General features: G+C 35.6%; 1 protein-coding gene across 2 annotated transcripts in view; it reads left to right on the top strand.

Moving 5' to 3' along the window:
- Positions 1 to 1,637: 1,637 nt before the first annotated feature.
- COL2A1 (collagen type II alpha 1 chain) overlaps positions 1,638 to 18,579 on the top strand; it is a 41,776-nt gene continuing 24,834 nt past the window's right edge. The window contains exons 1-17 of one of the 2 annotated variants that reach the window (XM_072406643.1): positions 1,639 to 1,928; positions 5,070 to 5,276; positions 6,342 to 6,358; positions 6,707 to 6,739; positions 6,853 to 6,885; positions 6,992 to 7,045; positions 7,306 to 7,407; positions 10,397 to 10,474; positions 11,850 to 11,894; positions 11,987 to 12,040; positions 13,090 to 13,143; positions 13,604 to 13,657; positions 14,212 to 14,265; positions 14,354 to 14,407; positions 14,784 to 14,828; positions 15,265 to 15,318; positions 17,788 to 17,832. In XM_072406643.1, coding sequence (XP_072262744.1) covers positions 10,412 to 10,474; positions 11,850 to 11,894; positions 11,987 to 12,040; positions 13,090 to 13,143; positions 13,604 to 13,657; positions 14,212 to 14,265; positions 14,354 to 14,407; positions 14,784 to 14,828; positions 15,265 to 15,318; positions 17,788 to 17,832 — 522 coding nt within the window. In that variant the 5' untranslated portion in view covers positions 1,639 to 1,928; positions 5,070 to 5,276; positions 6,342 to 6,358; ... (3 more) ...; positions 7,306 to 7,407; positions 10,397 to 10,411. Of the gene's footprint in view, positions 1,929 to 5,069; positions 5,277 to 6,341; positions 6,359 to 6,706; positions 6,740 to 6,852; positions 6,886 to 6,991; positions 7,046 to 7,305; positions 7,408 to 10,396; positions 10,475 to 11,849; positions 11,895 to 11,986; positions 12,041 to 13,089; positions 13,144 to 13,603; positions 13,658 to 14,211; positions 14,266 to 14,353; positions 14,408 to 14,783; positions 14,829 to 15,264; positions 15,319 to 17,787; positions 17,833 to 18,579 lie in introns of both variants that reach the window. The other variant, XM_072406637.1, reaches the window with a different exon arrangement.

Here is an 18,579-nt window from a genome sequence, read left to right as displayed (position 1 = left end):
ACCGATTTCATATGTATGTAAAAGGGCATTGACTATGCTAAATATCTCAGACCCAGAACTCCACATTTTTAGGTGCCAGCTAATGTGAAACATATTTTTCTGGAAAAAAAAATATCAAAAAAGAGAGACAGTGTCATTTTGTTGGAAAAGTTTAACTTAAAGACATTGTCATACCCTTCAACAGAAAGTTAAAATTTTACATTAAATCTAATAAATTTATAAAACACTTGTGCGGCTATAAAAAAAAAACAAAAAAAAAAAACGAAAATATCTCTTATTAGTTATGTGAATAGACATACCTGATTACCCAGGCTTACTGTGATTCTATCAGAATTGTACCAACCATCCACCCAGCTACCGCAGGAGAAATTTACTGATTATTAAATCAATGTGCTATTAAATCTGTTTGATGACTTATTGATGTAGTCAGAATAGTTGCTGCCAACTAAATAAAAAGTGTTGTCTCATGGTCCATGGAACATCCAACTTTTCAGTGGAACATAAAATGCAATTTCTGACCCTCCCTTACAGCACTTAGAACCCAAAAGGGAAAAGCATACAAACATAGATCCCATTCAGCAGGACCACCTGGCCAGTCCCAGCATCAGCTTGAAAACCAATTCCCAACTTTAGCAAGAGTCTGCCTGCAAAGATAGAAAGCTCATTCATGACTCAGTGACATTCTTGTGATTACACTGAAGGCATTTTCTGCACTAGAAAGAGAATATGCAATATGCTTGTATAAAGGTGTATAATAAATGATGCTGAAATAATGTGCATAGCTACACATACACACAGGAAAATATATATTAGATGGGAGATACATGAAAAGTATTAATTGATCAGATATAGAAGATATTTGCATAGACAGATAGATAGATAGATAGATAGATAGATAGATAGATAGATAGATAGATAGATAGATAGATAGATAGAAATATAGATAGCTAGATAGATAATTAGATGTAGGTTGATATTTGCATATTTAAAAATTGCAAATTGTTAATCCATGTTAGCATATGTACTCACTGCACTGTGGAGATTAATAAATGGATGAATAGATAGATGTAGATGAGACAGAATCAGCAGCAGGCAGTAATTACAAAAATACACAGGGAAAGCTGAATAAATTTCCATGATACATGCAGAGCCCTGAGCCTTTCCAGGGTGTCCCATACCAGCAGACACCTGAGAAAGTTGGACCGATCCATTGACAGCCAGCCACTCTCTAGAGCCGTATGAACCTAGGAGACCTCCCTAGACCATCTGTGATTCTTCTAAAACTTTTCTCCTGCAGCAGAAACTCTCCAACAACTTTTCAGCAAACCCAGGATAGGAGATCTGCTTTAGCAAATTGGATCTTTTTTTCTCTCTTTCTAAATGAAGTTTTTTTTTTTCTTGACTGAGGAATGAAAGAGTATAGGTGATGGGGAGGCAGAGAAGGAGAGGTTGGGACAGTGAAAAGGGGAGGGTGAAAGGGGACCGAGAGTGTCAAGCTTAGGAAAGGGACCCTACAGGAGAAGGAGGGGTTTGGTGGGATGGGGAGAGGGTAGAGAGGAGTGGAGGGGCTCAGATTTCAGCACTGCTGGGGGCAGGGGAGGACTAAGATGTGGGCATATACGTTGACTTCAAGGCACTCAGGACTATAACTTCAGTACCTTGGCCCAGAGCAGGTAGTACTAAGTTCTGCTGGGGCCTGGTACTGGATTCTCCCTCTTTTCCCAAGAAATCGGCTGCATGAGGACACATTAACTTTTGGGGACAGCCAACCTCCTCTCCTCCCCTCTTCTTCTTTTTTCCCACAAAGGTTCTGCATGTCTAACATTTAGACATGTTCAGATTTGTGGATTCAAGGACACTAGTGCTGTTCGCAGCCACCCAAGTCATATTATTAGCGCTTGTACGATGCCAAGACGAAGAAGATGTCCGTAAGTGCAAACTTCATTTTAACTATTGAAACTTTTTTGGTTGAGATTAACTTTTTACTTTGATTGCATTTGCTAGAAGAATTGTGGGTACCTGTGGCATTTAGTTGTAATTCTCTCCTAGCAGAGAAGGGATTTATATTAAGCAGACAATTCATTGTGATTGCAGTTGTAGTCCGTAATTGCTTCTCATTAGGGTACAAGTGCAGGAATGTTCCTCAAGGTTAATGCATCCTCTGTACTGACAGCATCCTGCAGCGCTCACTGTACTTGGCAACTGTAGCGCAGATCGGACTGACTGCTATATCAGAACACTGAGCTGCTGATATATCAGTACACTGAGCTGCTGGTATATCAGTACACTGAGCTGCTGTTCAATCGGTACACTGAGCTGCTTCTTCATCAGAACACTGAGCTGCTGCATAAGCAGTACTCTGAACTTAATCAGAACACCAAGTTGCTGTTCATTCAGATTTGTGAGCTGCATATTTATCAATGCATTGATCTTCTTCTCCATCAGAACTCTTAACTGCTAGCTCTGACTAGAACAATATCAGAGGTCTAAAAGGAGTTTTACTACTGCAGGCAAAGTGGTTAGTAACTGACCTCTAGTGCAGCCTCAATCAGAAATGATATACTTATTTTTTATAATGTCATTTGAAAATCCTTCATTTATTTTCCAGTTGTGGTAGTGAGTGGAAACTAAAGGAGTTACAAAAGATACATTTATTGACACTGGGCTATTTCAGAGGTTGAAATTCCAATGTTTCCACTGAGACCAAATTTCAGCATTGATTGATAGTAAAAGCCTAAAGGAGCAAGACAGTCTAGAGGCCACATAGACATTTAGGCTGCAGGTTAAGTGTAGTGGGGAATATACAGTGTGCTGAGTGCAGGAGCTGCATTCTTTCACAAACTGAAGGAACACTGAAACCTCCTGAGACATTCTGAATGTTGAAAAGCATTCCTGGGTCACACATTTGCTACCAGAAGAAACCCTAAAATAGCTTCAGTTCATACTAAGCCATTGTGTAATACTGGAAGCCATGCAATTTTTTGGGTAGATTTATTGGTTTAGTTTTAAGACTACAGTGAAATGTAGTAACCCATAGGAACCTATCATAACTTAGCAGCCAATGGCTTTACAGAAAGCAAACTTCAAAGGAACAAAGGTGAACATTCTTTGATTGCTACTGCAGCACTGTTTTTGCATCCTGATACTAAGTTAGTCAAATGACATCAAAAAATTTTATTTTGTCAAATATTTCATTGATATTTGATCAAGTAGATTGTGTATTAGCTAATTTAAAAAAAATAAAATATATGTATATATATATATATATTTATATTTATGGCATTTATGTATCTCCATACTAAAATTACTCGAATATTTGTAAAACTGGCAAAAAATTAGTGGAATATATGAGAAAACACCTGGCTACGGAAATAGTCTGGGCAATTCTTCTAGATCAATGCTGGAAGCTTTATTTCTTAGCAGAAATGCTTTAACTTGCTTGGGCAGGTCCCCAATGTTAAGAAAAAAAATTCTTTTACGAGCCTTTTAAGTCTTTGCATACTACAGATTGTAAAACCATTGCAGAGAGAGTATGGAAAAGGCATGTTGTCTTGACTATTTGCCACTTTTTAGCTGGAAGCAGTCTCTTCTTCCATAAAGAATTTCTTTTTTTTTTTAAGAAACTGACATCTGCAAAATATTGAAATAAGTGTACAATATCCTGCAGAAGCCAACTACAAAGATTTAGAATTAGAGGCTCCTCTAGAAAGATCTGTAAAAACATATCTATAGACACATTTTTGCAACATGGAAAATCTAAAAATGTAACAAGTTATCATGTATACAAAATGTCCAGGAAGGGTAAGAGACCTTTCAGAGAATTGTAGCATTAGTGTTTAGGTGAGCAAAGGCCTAGATGGGGTGAGATGTGGGATTTGGGGAAATGAACCTGCTGTGAATTAAAAAAACATTTTTTATGTAACTATATCGATTGAATCAATTTTGTAAGGAGCCTACTCAGAATCCTTGGCATGCTAGGCATGTTTGAAGTGAGTTAGCATTTAAGACTTGTAAATAGGGTTTAGCTGGGAGATGTAGACTTATTTGAAGACTCCAATTGACTATTGTGATGGTTTATTTGCTCTACAGGGATTGGCAGCAATGGGTTCCAGATGGAGCTGAAATGCTGCCCATATTTATTTAAACTGGCCCCTGACAGTGAAATGTGAATTGAAACCTCTGTGTATTTTACAGAAAGGCCCATTCATTAAGGGTCCTCTGGGCTACCCAAGTCTAAGCATGGGACCTAAAGGGAGCTGCACTCAATATAATGAAGGGCAATTCATGGGAACAATGCTCCCATCATACCCCATTTGTCATTTTACAACGTTTATTATTGTTTATGTTTTCCTAAGGAAATTTACTTATGCAGACATGCTTCATATGTTGCCTTGTTTAACTACATCTTCTTCTTACAGCTATTGCACATTTGCATCTGATGGACACAGTATTAAAATATTACTTAATTTGCTTTTTACTTTTTTATTAGCAAAAGTGAATAAAAGGCCTTATGGATACTTATAAACACTTTTCCCGATGACCTTAAAGAAACTTTCTGTTATGAAGGAGGAGCCATAGTTCATGCTGTAACATTATATTACAACTTCCTTTAATTCAGGCCAACAAATATTCTGCTTGGGTATTCTCCTCCCTCTTACCCCAAGCAGCCCCTTTACAATCTGAAGTTAGGTCATCCTCCTCTGTCTGGTACAACACTGCCCCTCACTGGTAAATTACAGCATTACACACAAATTTAATCCACCTGCTGCTTCTAATGCAACTAATTCAATAAACTATTATTATTAAAGCCAATTTAAAACTAATTTATAAGTAATTCTGCATAGGTTTGCAAATAATTTTTATACACATAATATGTTTACTCAATTCTCTAAATATGTCATATATGTATATATACATATGCACTTGTGTATATATTATAAATGCTGCAATATATGACAATTTTATATGACTATTGTATTATATTTTACATTTTATATCTGCCTCTGCTCTCCTTTCTGCTGCCTCTTTCTATACTTATAACCCCCCTTCCCCTTTGCACCTTGGCACAGTGGATGCAGGGAGCTGCGTGCAGGATGGGCAGAGGTATAGTGACAAAGATGTCTGGAAACCCGAACCCTGCCAAATCTGTGTATGTGACACTGGGACTATTCTGTGAGATGAGATAATCTGCGAGGAAAATAAAGACTGCCCCAATGCTGAGATCCCATTTGGAGAGTGCTGCCCCATCTGCCCAACTGAATCGTCCACCACCAGTGGTCGTAATTTATTTATTTGTCTTCCATAAATAAATTACATGTTTGTGCCTATGGATGGAATACCTTTCTCTAATAGACTGGGCATCCATGGGTACCATCAGCGATTAAAAAGACCATCTTGTGCTTAGTCTTCTGCCTTTAGAATTTTCAACCTTTGCCAAGTTTACTAACCTATGTACAAGCGTACTACAAATGAAAAGGCTGAATATATATATATATATATATATATATATATAGCCTTAATAGTACAGCTGTGTACAAGGAAGTCAAAGTTTTGCTACTTTTTAATTAAAGATTATACTAGGGTAGGAATAGTACTGTGTCCTTTTGATGCCTTCTGTTAAAACCACAGCTCTGTACTCCTGCGGTTTCTGTTGGCAGCCAGAGTGCAAGCACACAGAGCACAAAACCACGTGTAGCTATAAATATGAAAGACACATTAACCTATTTATGTAGTTTGTTTAAAAGGCAGAAGATATATAATCACAAAGGGACCCTTTTTAATAGCTTATCTGCAGAACTAGCACTGTGATTGTTGCACCTAAGATTACAAGCTCATATGATTAATGAGCTGTATCCTTGTGTATAATATGCAGTGCTATGTGCAGGTTGAATTAACATCTGTAATCATAATAACCATTGTTTGTATTTCTTTGTAACTAATAATTTCTCTCTTGCTTCTTGTTTAACTGTTCATGTGAAAAATTGCAACTAAGAGCCAGATAAACTAACCCACTTTCATATTGTACCAGAAACAAAAGCTCTTTTCATTTTTCTTTACAATCTTGCACTGACCCTGTGCTGCAGAGCTCTGCAAGCAAAAATGTATAGGCATGTAGCACCTCCATTGTTATGTAGGCGTGTGCTGGAACACTGGTGTAGTAACGGAAGTCCTGTGTCATGTGATTTAACACTTACCTTCTTCAATTGAAGAAGGCCTTCAATGTATCTGACTTTTGTCTATGTTTTGTTCTCTGTGTTTAATTGTAGTGTTTTATGTTTTGTCATGCCTCAATATAAATCACTCTATAATAATACTTTTCTTTTTGCATTTTCTTATAACAGGGAAAGAAATACTAAAGGTAAATAGATTTTCATCATTTTTTTCAAGAGAGTAAAAATTAACTGTAGAATAATAAGCAATAAGGCCCAAATCTAGGATCCAGTGACTTAAATTCTAAAATATTATTTGTCATGTGTTATTAGATATGAGAACTATAATTGTCAAACTATAAATGCTGATCCAAAGTTATGTGATAATCACTAATAAAAATCCATTATGTTTTACTGTAATATGTCTTTGTTATATTAGTTATACTCATGAATAAGCCAACGGGGCTAAGTGATGTTCAGTTATCCTACTGACATAGATTAACCCTACTAATATTGTGTTTCTTGTTCATTTAATTAATATTTTCCTGATCTTCTAGGGACAGAAAGGCGAACCTGGTGATATTAAAGATGTAAGTACTTCATATTTTTTTATAAAGGTGTTACACTTTCATACAGTTTTATTTTTAGAGAAAAAATAGCAGGAACCTTTTTTTTTTAATACATTTGTGTTTTATTTGTACAGATTGTAGGACCAAGAGGACCTCCAGGACCACAGGTATAATAAACCATTTTCAAAAGCCCAAATACATGATTAGAAATTTTCCTTTCCTGTCTCCCTTTTTATGAACATTTAATTAATATATATTATTGTTGTTTATCAGGGGCCTGCTGGTGAACAAGGTGCAAGAGGCGATCGTGGAGAAAAAGGCGAAAAAGTAAGGAAAATAAGTGTATTGGTAATTTAGCAATGGTTTAAATATGCAGAAATTAGATCAAATATAATAAAATTTAGACCTATATATACCAAACTTAGTTAAGCAGCTTGCTGTAGATAGATGGACATTTGTGAATAGTTAGCTCCTTTAAATTTGCATACATACCTTCAGCAATATGCGTTTGTTTTGTATATTGAAAATTTTAAACTGTACATTTTTTATGACCTGAAAATAATGTACCCACTTTATGTACCATTAAGGGTGCTCCCGGACCCCGTGGAAGAGATGGCGAACCCGGTACTCCTGGAAACCCAGGACCCGCTGGCCCACCTGGACCTCCCGGACCCCCTGGCCTTGGCGGAGTAAGTAGGCTAATTTCTGACAACCAGCCTATTCCACAAAGCCACAGAGTTCACAACACAGGGTCATATCAAACTGGGACATTTACTCTACATGGCTAAACCAACCTGACAGTGCTGAAAGACTTTGCTGTTACAAAGTAGCTCATAACAGTCACTCTTTGTAATCAGGCAGTTTGTTTGCATTCCTCTGACACAAAATATCTTCTCTGCCCAGAAAGTTTTTTTTCTTCTTTGGCTGGACACTGTACAAGCGGATGATTGTACAACTGCAGACACAGGCAGAGATGCCTCATGATTATCACCAATGTGAAAACCCAAATGAAGACCAAAGTCATGCACTTAGACTTGCTTGCTTTAGTAGGATTGCAGGATTTACAAGGAACTACAATTACACATTGCATATTGTAGTATAGCAAATCTTTTTTTCAAATATTATTTCCAAACATTAAAACAGAAACCTTATACATAAAACCCTTTTACAGTTTTCCAATATATAAGATGTAATAGAAAATGCCCTAGGGTTCACCCACCAAAAAACGTGCAATGCATTTACTTCATATATCCAGTAATGGTATGGTTAAGGGTACATGTTTAATACTTCTTCCTTAACTGAAATCATTTGACAGTGATTCAAATAAGCACTATAATATATTTCCATATTACAATATTTATCTTCTAATAGGTTTCCTTTATGGTTACATTTAATTATATAAATGTTGTCTTGCCAAATATGGCCATGTACATGAATAATCATATTCAGGGTTGGGTTTTACCAATAGGCCCTATAGACCTGAGTAATGTAGCAGAGACAAGGGTATTTCAATTTATAGTTATTGGCCAGGCAATTTCCCCATTATTTTAGTCAATGTATTTACACATTGTAACAATATTCTAAGCCAAGTTACAATCAGTAAAGCCAGCAAAGGTTTATTGTAGAAAAGTTAAGAAGTGATCTTACTACAGGGATATGGTTTTGAATATCTAAGGTTGCATACCTACAGAGTCCAGTGAGGGAACTGCTACACATCCCCATATTTAAAATACATTGATGTCCAGGGCCCATTAGAACATTAGAGGATCATTTATTGGCCACAGGTGTAAAACAGCTCAATATCTTTTATATTAAAAATCTGTGTGAGCGTCTTTCTTTTTGGACCGATTAGTTCCAGCTATAGAACTACAGGTCCCAGCACCTCTTATTGAAGGGCCTCAGCTTGCATAAATCAGAGATATACTAATCTTTGTTCAATGCACTTACATGTCTATGCTGCATATCATTTCTCATTATTGTTGTTCATTCAATGCAATGAACTTAGAGCTGCAATGTGACTGTCTACAGCACTGTTTCATTTATTAGGCCTTAGAGAGTTTAAATGTCCCAAGCACAATAGTTACATCATTACAAATTTTAGATACATTTATAAGGTAAAATATATAATTGTTTAATGTTGGGCGGCACTGTGAAGACATATCATGAAGGCTTATTTACCCATGTGAAGACTTGGAAGTGTAAAAATAGATAGAAGCATCTACTGCCAAATGATCATATAAATGTCCTGTATACATAGGATCAGAAGAATAGAAGTGTTAAACACTTCCTGATAAAACATGGAGGCTGCAGTTACTTTGCTTGGCTTTCTTTCTGACCTTCTAGCATGTGTACTGTTAACCCAAAATACAAATGTAGATATGGAGTCAAGACTACTATGAATTTCCTGATCTGCATATTGAGTCAATGGGCCTAATTTATTAAAGCTCTCCAAGGCTGGAGAGGATACACTTTCATCGGTGAAGCTGGGTGATGCAGCAACCCTGGAATGAATTTGGTCTAGGATTGAAAACATTTGCTAACAAATAGCAAATTACTTTTAGGAAATCCATTTCACGTTTGCTGGATCACCCAGCTTCACTGATGAAAGTGTAACCTCTCCAGTCTTGGAGAGCTTTAATAAATCTGGCCAAGTGACAGAGAGGAGTGAACTGAGATGGTCAGTATACCAGCTATGCAATGAGCACAGCCATGTTCCTCCAGGAACTGTATGTTTAGGCAGTACTTAAACATAATTGTATGCTGATATAATATAATGTAAAGTTACCAAGCTAGACAGCTTCCATTAGGATTAGGGAGAACTCTTTAGATTTTGGTACTTTTTAAGATAACTTACCCATAAACACAGTTTTCCCGTTTACTTCTAACTTGGATAAGTGATGTTCTGAAACTTAGAACAACTATTTAGAAATTACTTTCTATTGTTCTATCAGACCCAAATAGGGCAATATATGTGTAAGGAGTGGCCCCTGACCACTTTATACCGTTGTTGGCCACTCTTTCTCCCATGCCTTACATTATAACAGTGGAGAAAGGAGTATATGGTGGTCAAGGTGTAATTTTTGCACAGATCCTGTGACTTTTCCCTAAAAAGAAAGCTGGTATTTTGCCACACTAGGCCATGACTTAGTCTTTCCCAAAATATGTACAGAAATGTAAGGACTGCTATTGTTAAGCTTTCTTTCTATAAGTGCAATATGCCTTACTGTCTTCAAAATTTTTGGCATTGCTGCATCTTCTGAATCCAGTCTGCCTTTACCTATATGCACAGATGTCCCAGGTTAGTTACTTAATATGTATTAAAGTCAGAACATTAGCATGGCAGTCAAACAACTTGCATTTTTAGAAGGCCAGTAAAGTCATTCTCTAAATTTCTCCCACATCATGATTCTTGGGGAGCTATCTAATAAGAAATGCTTTGCAATTGTTTCTTAAAAGAGCAAACATTCCAAGAATTACCGAAATTCACAGCTCTCAAGATATCAGTACATGCCCAGGACAATAGATGACATAGGGAAGAAAAAAATCTAACACAGAAACTCATTTTAGTGCTGCAGGGAATTCTGGAGTTGTGTATATCTATTATAGATTTACAGGTAAACAATGCAATGAATACTGAGTTATGTTTATAAACTCTAACTGGGATATTTGTTTCTGCAGAGCTTTGCTGCTCAGATGACAGGAGGCTTTGATGAGAAAGCTGGCGGTGCACAGATGGGTGTTATGCAAGGACCAATGGTAAGAATAACATCAGTGCCCTCTGCCTGTAATACACTAAGACTAGAGAAAAAGAAACGCGTGGCCAATCAGAATCCTGCATCTCTACTTTTAGAGATATTCAAAAATGTGAATATTTTATTTAGATAGTGAATCAAATTTTACAATTTTAGATATGACTGTTAGAGGATGCTGCTTTAAGAAGATCACATTGTTTGTTACTTTTATTGCAGTATATATTTTGTGTGCCGCATTCAAACACAGGCTTTATATCCAATTATATATTTTCAGTTAGTTTATATATTTATTTAAATTCAAAACTGATGTGATTTCCAAATGTTTTCATGTTAGCTCTTTTTTCTTTTTTGAATTGAATATACAAAAGTGCCAATTATTTGCCTTGTATGTGCCTTTTAGTTTTAGTCCATATATTAGCCAAGCATTCAGCTTCTTGGCTATTAATATACTGGCATGGTTAGTACAAATAAAATGTATTACTAATATTGATAATAGTAGAGGACCACAAGTTGGCAACCCTGTCTTCACATGATTCAGGTTTCAAAGCCAAAGTGGTCAGTTACCAAGCTAGGCCATGAGGACAGAGAAGGGTCTTTCGACTTGAGCTCCAAGATTTCGCTCTGCAGTGCTGTTACAGACAGGTTAGCACAAGAATGATGTCTGGTGGGCTAACTGAATATGTTACCCCTTCAGGCCAAATTACAGGTTTCTGTCAAGCTTCTAACAAGCTTTCAGTATTGCTTTTATATTTATTCAGAATTGCAGTGGATACATCATAGGCCAAGTCAATCCATGACTCTCAATTTCCTTGGACACAAGTTTCCTACTCATGTTTTAACTAAATGCATTTTTGTTTGTTTGGACGAACATGAGCAGCACATTACAAAAAGCACAATGTCTGCAGTGTCCCAACAAATAACCAGTCTAACTTATAACAACTTTACATCTACACAAATTGGACACAATGACTTTAATTATTTCCTTTCCTTACCAAGTCACGCATAAACAAAACCAATAAAAGCAACCACAAAACTGTAAACATAATGGCCGATTTGTAAAGAGCTGGACTGGGTTTCTCCTAAACATCCAGACATCGGCTGCTGCTTCATAGAATCCCCACTAAATTCCTCCAGGAAATGTCTACACTCTAGCATTTCTTGGCAGGCAGTAAATGAAATCTAGAGCTGGTAAACATGGCTGCTGTCCAGCCCAAAGCCTCTAAGAAGCTGTGCTAAATAAATATAGATGTGTTACTGAGTATAAATAAAAAGCATACAGTTACAGACCAGCAGTGCTATACAGAAAGCCATTCATTCTCTTTTCAAATAAGACTTCACTATCTGGGTTGTAATTTAATTATGTTTTATTTATATCATAGGGCCCCATGGGACCAAGAGGACCCCCTGGACCATCAGGTGGCCCTGTAAGTATACACATTATTTACATTTATTAAAATACTTATTTAATTTGTATGTTTAATAATTGGTTACTAACTTTAATTGGTTTATTTTTTAGGGACCTCAAGGTTTCCAAGGAAATCCCGGTGAACCTGGTGAACCTGGTGCTGCTGTAAGTAATATTTTATGTGTAATTAAACCTTAAATGCCTAGTTATTCATGTACACAAATGAACCTAAAATCAAAATGGTAATATATTGAAATTTAGCAGTCCATAGATGGTGACTGCATTATTTTTTAGGATTCTTTTATTTTCACTAGTAACACACCTCTTGTCTTAGGGTGACAATACTAACTTATTGTACTGTACCAAGGTGAAAAAGTATATTAATCCTGCAGAACACCACCCCATCTTTTTATCTTTATACCCTAGGGAAGATGTCTTGTAATTCGCAGGACAGGGCTGATAAATGTAAAAATATCTTTTATATCAAGTACTTATATCAAACTAAAATAACAAAAAATAAACACGTTCAGTGTTATATTAAACAGACCAAAATAATTACTATACTAAATAATACATTAACATATTGCAAGTCAATAAATGCAGAACATCCATTACCTACAGTGTATACACATAAGTACATGCATATATGTAGTACCTTTATGTATTGGACTTTTAAAAACTGTCATTAACAATGTACTTACTGTATCAAACTTTTACACAATTAGAATGCAATCTTCAGTACAGTGATTTCGTCCACTGAGCAAAGCAGTGCTGGTGACACCTTGTCTGCATTCATGATTGGAGATACAGTACATTTTCATGGAACATTTGAGTTATGGCTTCAACATGACATTCACATTGTATGGTCCCAATGGCAGGCATAGACTGTCTCATGATGTCTGTTGAATACTGTAAAGCATGATAATGGTGTGTGGGTGTTTTAAATGAGCCATGCACCACTTAAAAAATCATTTATTCACAGTTTTTGCCTGTGCAAGTTCCTTTTTGGTGCACTGTGGATCTCCACTAGCTTTAATATAAAGTTTCTAAACAACTTGTACAGATAGTCAATAGACATTTTCTAGGATTGGAAAGTAAACCTGGAATAGAAATTCAAACCTCCGGACAGTGGAGGGGGAACTTCTGTATAACTTGCCTTGTTCCTTTAATTGTGTTTGTATTATTCTCAGACTTTAATTTTCTTTCTTGTTTAGGGCCCAATGGGTCCCCGTGGTCCTCCTGGCCCTTCTGGAAAACCTGGTGATGATGTAAGTTTTATGATTTTTGTATTTCATTAATTCACAAATATGTGTAATAGTAGTGACAGGGCAGCCATACTAAGCATAAAGTAGGGTGTATGCCAAGAAAAGTTCTGTTTTTAGCTAACAGTGTATGATCAGAATTGAAATGGTGATCCCTGTCATTTGTCTATGGTTAGCCTATGTCTTGGGTAGAAAATCTTCTTGGGGAGATTGATATCCAACTATACAGGTGTATGATGACTCCACCTGTCTGTAAATGTGTTTATTATATAAACATTTCTCTGGTCATCTCTATGATCTAGAGTTTAGTAAGATCTTCAATGGTTGGTCTTCTGTATGGACCAATATGAACATGTTTGGCAGAGTTGGAAATAATTTAGGACATAGCTTATGATGTAGTAATGATGTTCTAAAATAACCCAGTTAAGAACAAAAGACCAAACTGATCTTTCATTATTTCATTTAGGGTGAAGCTGGAAAACCTGGCAAATCTGGTGAACGTGGACCCCCAGGACCTCAGGTAAAAAGATTTTTATTAAATAAATAAAAATATATCAAAAAATAAGGTGGCCCCTTAGTAGCAGTTGTTATTATAGAATTATGGTTTCAATCACATAGAACAGATACCAGATGGCTCACTATATTGCCAGCATGAAGATGGTCATTGGAGGAGCTTGTGCCATTTGTCTGACCATAAGTCCAGTGATCTACATATCATTAGGGAAGTATTCCATGAACCACTGGTGAAATATAACAAAACATATGGAATATAGTATGCTAGTGGACTATGGATACTGCTATGGTAAATGGTGGAAATAATTCAATAGTTTGCCTGAATCAATGATGTGTAGACCTAGCTTTTGAGTCCATAATGGAGTAGAACATTCCAAATTTGACCTTAGTTTAAAATTTTGTATATATTTTACCAAATTCCCTATTACACATACATTGCTTATAAAATGGCAAGGAACTCACGTAACCTAACTTAACATAACTTAACTCAAACCTAAAACATTAGTGCTTTAAATGTAAATGATATATACTGAGCATAACCCAATCTTTTTTTATTTTTAGGGTGCTCGTGGATTCCCCGGAACTCCTGGACTTCCTGGTGTAAAAGGACACAGGGTTTGTATTAAAATAGGAATTAGATACTTTTATATAATATTCAGTTCAAGTTGAACCTGTAAATATAATGATATATTTATGATTGCAGGGTTACCCAGGTCTGGATGGCACAAAGGGTGAAGCTGGTGCTGCTGGTGCAAAGGTAGGTACTGCTCGTCTTATTACCATTTAATAGTTTCAGTATAATGGTTCACATAATGCATGCTCTGCTTCTAAACTGGTAATGGTAATTTTCAACATACAAATACACTGTGTGCAAATGTTAAAGTTAAGAATGGTAGTTTGTTCCCAGAGCTGCCTTCATGGGAATTAATAGTAGGCAATGCCTCCACAAACTTAAATAGTACTATCTCTCTCATAGTATAGATACTCACCCACTAAAGACACAAAGCCAACCTTTTATTGTCTTGGTTTTGTTTTTCCTACTATAGTGATTTAGGACATAGTGGGTGTAGTTATTTAAACTTCATGATAACACATCTTATTAAGCTAACCTAATGTTCTTTTTAAAATTATAGGGTGAAAGTGGTGCTGCTGGTGAAGCTGGTGCTCCTGGTCCAATGGTAAGTCAGCTGTTTTGATTCGGCCTTTATTGGCTCTCCATACATACATATGTAATAAATGTGCAATAGGATTCCCCCAAACTTTTAATTTTCTTACAGCAAAGTCGAAAACCTCTAAGAATATATTCTGATTTTGGCTATTGGTGGCTTCTGTTCTCAGACCCCCATAGATTATCCTTTCACATACTTACAAACAGTAAACACAGACAAAATGTAGCACTATATTGAAATCATCCCTGTACAAGATAGATTTAAATTGTCTGCTGTGGATAGTTTATTTAGCAGTTTGCTCCTTGCACTTAATAATTATGGAGTTTATTCTGTCACAGCATCTTCAAGTTCTCTGTAGAGTAATACTATAATATTGTATATGTATTCTTTTAAGACAAGTTTCTGCTTATCAGATGGTTTTTAATAAAATGCTCTGATTTTGTAGGGTCCCCGTGGTCTGCCTGGTGAGAGAGGACGTCCTGGACCTTCTGGTGCTGCTGTAAGTATTAAGAAAATGTCACTGGAATCTAATCTCCAAGGAAGTATGGTATGATAAGGTAGAAGTTCAGATGGCTACTCTTGGGCCAAGAAGCTGTATGGATTATCAAAACCTTCTAGATTTATCCAACCTCTCCAAGTGAAACATATAAATATGTCCAGTAGGCCCTATTGTCAGATTGGGATAAGCATAGGTTGTAGATAGTGGGTAAATGATCCAATCTGACACCAAATTGCTAAAAATAGGACAGAGAATATCCTTTCCGTAGAATGAAAATCATTTATCTAAATGTAATCAAAACCCCATTAAACTAATGCAAATATCTATTACAAGACTGTCAGGCACAAACCTGTGTCTCAGTGTTTTGCCCACAATATGGCTGCTGCCAATGTTTACACAAAGACAATTACAATTTCCTTAAAATAATCCTTTGGATCGGACATCCAAGCCACAGTACAATAATTGTTTTCATAGTACTGCAGTTGCCTCTGACATAGCTTGCAAGGAGCTAGTCTTAAATTACAATTCATACATCTTTGAAGTTACATCTGTGAAACCTGATGTGACTTGTAAAAAGAAAACAATTAGGGGTGTGAATAAGGATTATATTTTTCATTGAACCTGCCTCCTACATGTACAGGCTAGCCACTGGCATGGCAATATGTATTTATATTCACAGTGTGAATATAAATAGTCTGAGACATTTCCAGATTAAAACAAATCATTGTACTGATTGTTAACAAATCTCTGAAGTAACACAGATGAATACAGGAGCTTTCCTGTGTAAATATACAAGAAAGCATTTATAGAAAAATATAAGTTAGCAGAACTCTTCCTAATCCCCTGCAGCTTATAGGTCAATGCTGAACATTATCTTCTCCAGTGACTGTCTATGTGTTGATGGTCTCTGTTTAGGCTTGTTTCCAACATTCCTATCTTACCTGGGTTCACATCTGCCCTCCAATAACCTTCACAAAATCAAATCTAAAAGCTGTAACATAATGTGCCTATAATTCTGATATAGAAGCTGCTCTTGCAGGGAAAAAATACATTACCGGATTCAGATGAATAATAAACAGTGTCTGAATTAAACACGATAAAAGTAATTTAGATCTTCATATTAAAAAAAGGGGTAAAATTACAGCACAATTTTTTTTAAACCGTTGCCTTGATCTTTTTCAAGTTTTGCAGTAGATGCATCATAAAAGATTCAATCAGGTGGTTGGGGGGAGAGTTAAAAATCAGAATTAAAACTACTGAACTATTTGTTCTATCTTTGTTGATAAGATTTCCCATTTCTTCCTGTCCCAGTGACACTCATTATCATGGCAGCAAGTAAGGGGGCATCTCTCCAATTAGAATAGACAATAAAACAAGACAAGTTATTGCTTAAACAAGTTCTAACTCTACCCTGTAAAATGTTTAGTTTAGGAGAATAGATGTTTCAATCCCACTTAGTGGGGCTATAAAAGCCCCACTCAGTCTAGTAAAGGGAATGTTTGCATAGTTTTTTTTAACAATGTTTAAATATTGTCTGGAGCAAAAGTTTCATAAAGTTTTCATGTAAGCTCTAAAATAGTAGATCAAATTTAAGGCATTGCTAAAAATAAAGCAAAATATACTATTTTTATAGGTTTTACTTTTACTGTAAACCTGTTACTGTTTTATTCAACTTGTTCTAAAGCAATTTTGACTCAGACTTTTCGATTTTTAGTGCAATGTTGCATTTCTCTCACTGGGTGGCACTATATTGCCTCAGCAGGGTTCATGTAATGCAGATTGCTGCATGCAGTGATGTCTTTTTACCACTGGATGGCAGTATAGAAGACAGACATTGAAAAAATGGCCTATACCAAGGGGTGCCAAGAATTAAATTCTATTGGGACCATCAACTGAAAACACCAGATACACATCCTTACAAATATTATTTCAATCTAGTAGCTGCAGTATGTGGAGCTTTAAAATGATACAACAGGTGTACATTTACAAGCAGTATACATCAGATATTTCAATGTATAATTTAAGAAATCATGTTATCTGATAAGGATGATTTATTACCTAGCAGAATTAGTTATGTCTTATATACAAAAATAATAAATTTTAGTAAGTCTCCAAACCACAGAATGTACGGAATTTTGCTGTCTACTTTGAATTATCTACAGATGTAAGCCAAATGAATACACGGTAGTGGATTATATAGATCACATTAATAGTAATCTGTCATCCTCACATAGTAAACAGAAGTGAAAGCTTAAACCAAACAACAAAGTCAGTTTAGAGTCATCAAACATTTCTGACATTGTGTATTATTACAGTATATAGCCATGGATGAGATGTAGCTCCCATGGAATGTCCTTCTGTAAAATACAGACAGGCATTCAGATGCTATAAATCTTAGCATAATACAGTAAAGCAATCAATATAATATAAAATATTACCTGATACTAAATAATTATGTTCTCCCTACAGGGTGCTCGTGGTAATGATGGTCTGCCCGGTCCCGCTGGTCCACCTGTAAGTAACGTTTTGTAATATTTTATTTGAATTTAAAATTATTTTAGATCCATATTTTCTAATACATGTATAGGTTAAGGACCTTTCTCTGTGTAGTAAAATATAGGAGTCTCTAGTTCAAGGTAACAGCAGTCCTATTTCAATTTGAAGCCTGAAAATTATAATAAACAATATTTTTTTTTAAAAATTATATAAAAATATGATTCTTATCCAGAATAAATGACATTAATTTACAAAAGTAGTAGAGAATGTTTATTTGGTTTACTGAAATAAAATGCTATGTTTGTGCTATGTTTGTCAATCATCAAATTATATGCAAAGAAATCATTTTTTCAGTTTCCCTTCACATTGGATTTTTAGAATGAACATAGCTTAACCTACTATTTCACTGTACTAAGTGAACATTTTCTACTCTTTCAGTTAGCCTATTTAATGTACAGCTCTGTGTAATATGTTGGCGCTATATAAATCCTATTTAATAATAATAATAATAATATTAATAATAATAATGTCATCTTCACTGAGTTATACCAGACTTCACCAGCAGGTGGAGCTATAGATCAATGAATTGCTTTATTTTATTATTATTATTATTATTATTAATATTATTATTGTTAATACTAGAATATTAATAACATGTATTTATATAGCACTGACATATTATACAACATCTTTTTAACATGAAAGAAAAAAAAACTTAAGCATGCAATGCTTTTTAGGGTATACGGTTTTAAATTATGAGCTTTA

The sequence above is a fragment of the Pyxicephalus adspersus genome, chromosome 1 (assembly GCF_032062135.1).
Source record: "Pyxicephalus adspersus chromosome 1, UCB_Pads_2.0, whole genome shotgun sequence".
NCBI classification, from domain to species: domain Eukaryota; kingdom Metazoa; phylum Chordata; class Amphibia; order Anura; family Pyxicephalidae; genus Pyxicephalus; species Pyxicephalus adspersus.
Note: the sequence above shows the minus strand (reverse complement) of the source record. Positions and strands in the feature narration are given on the sequence as shown.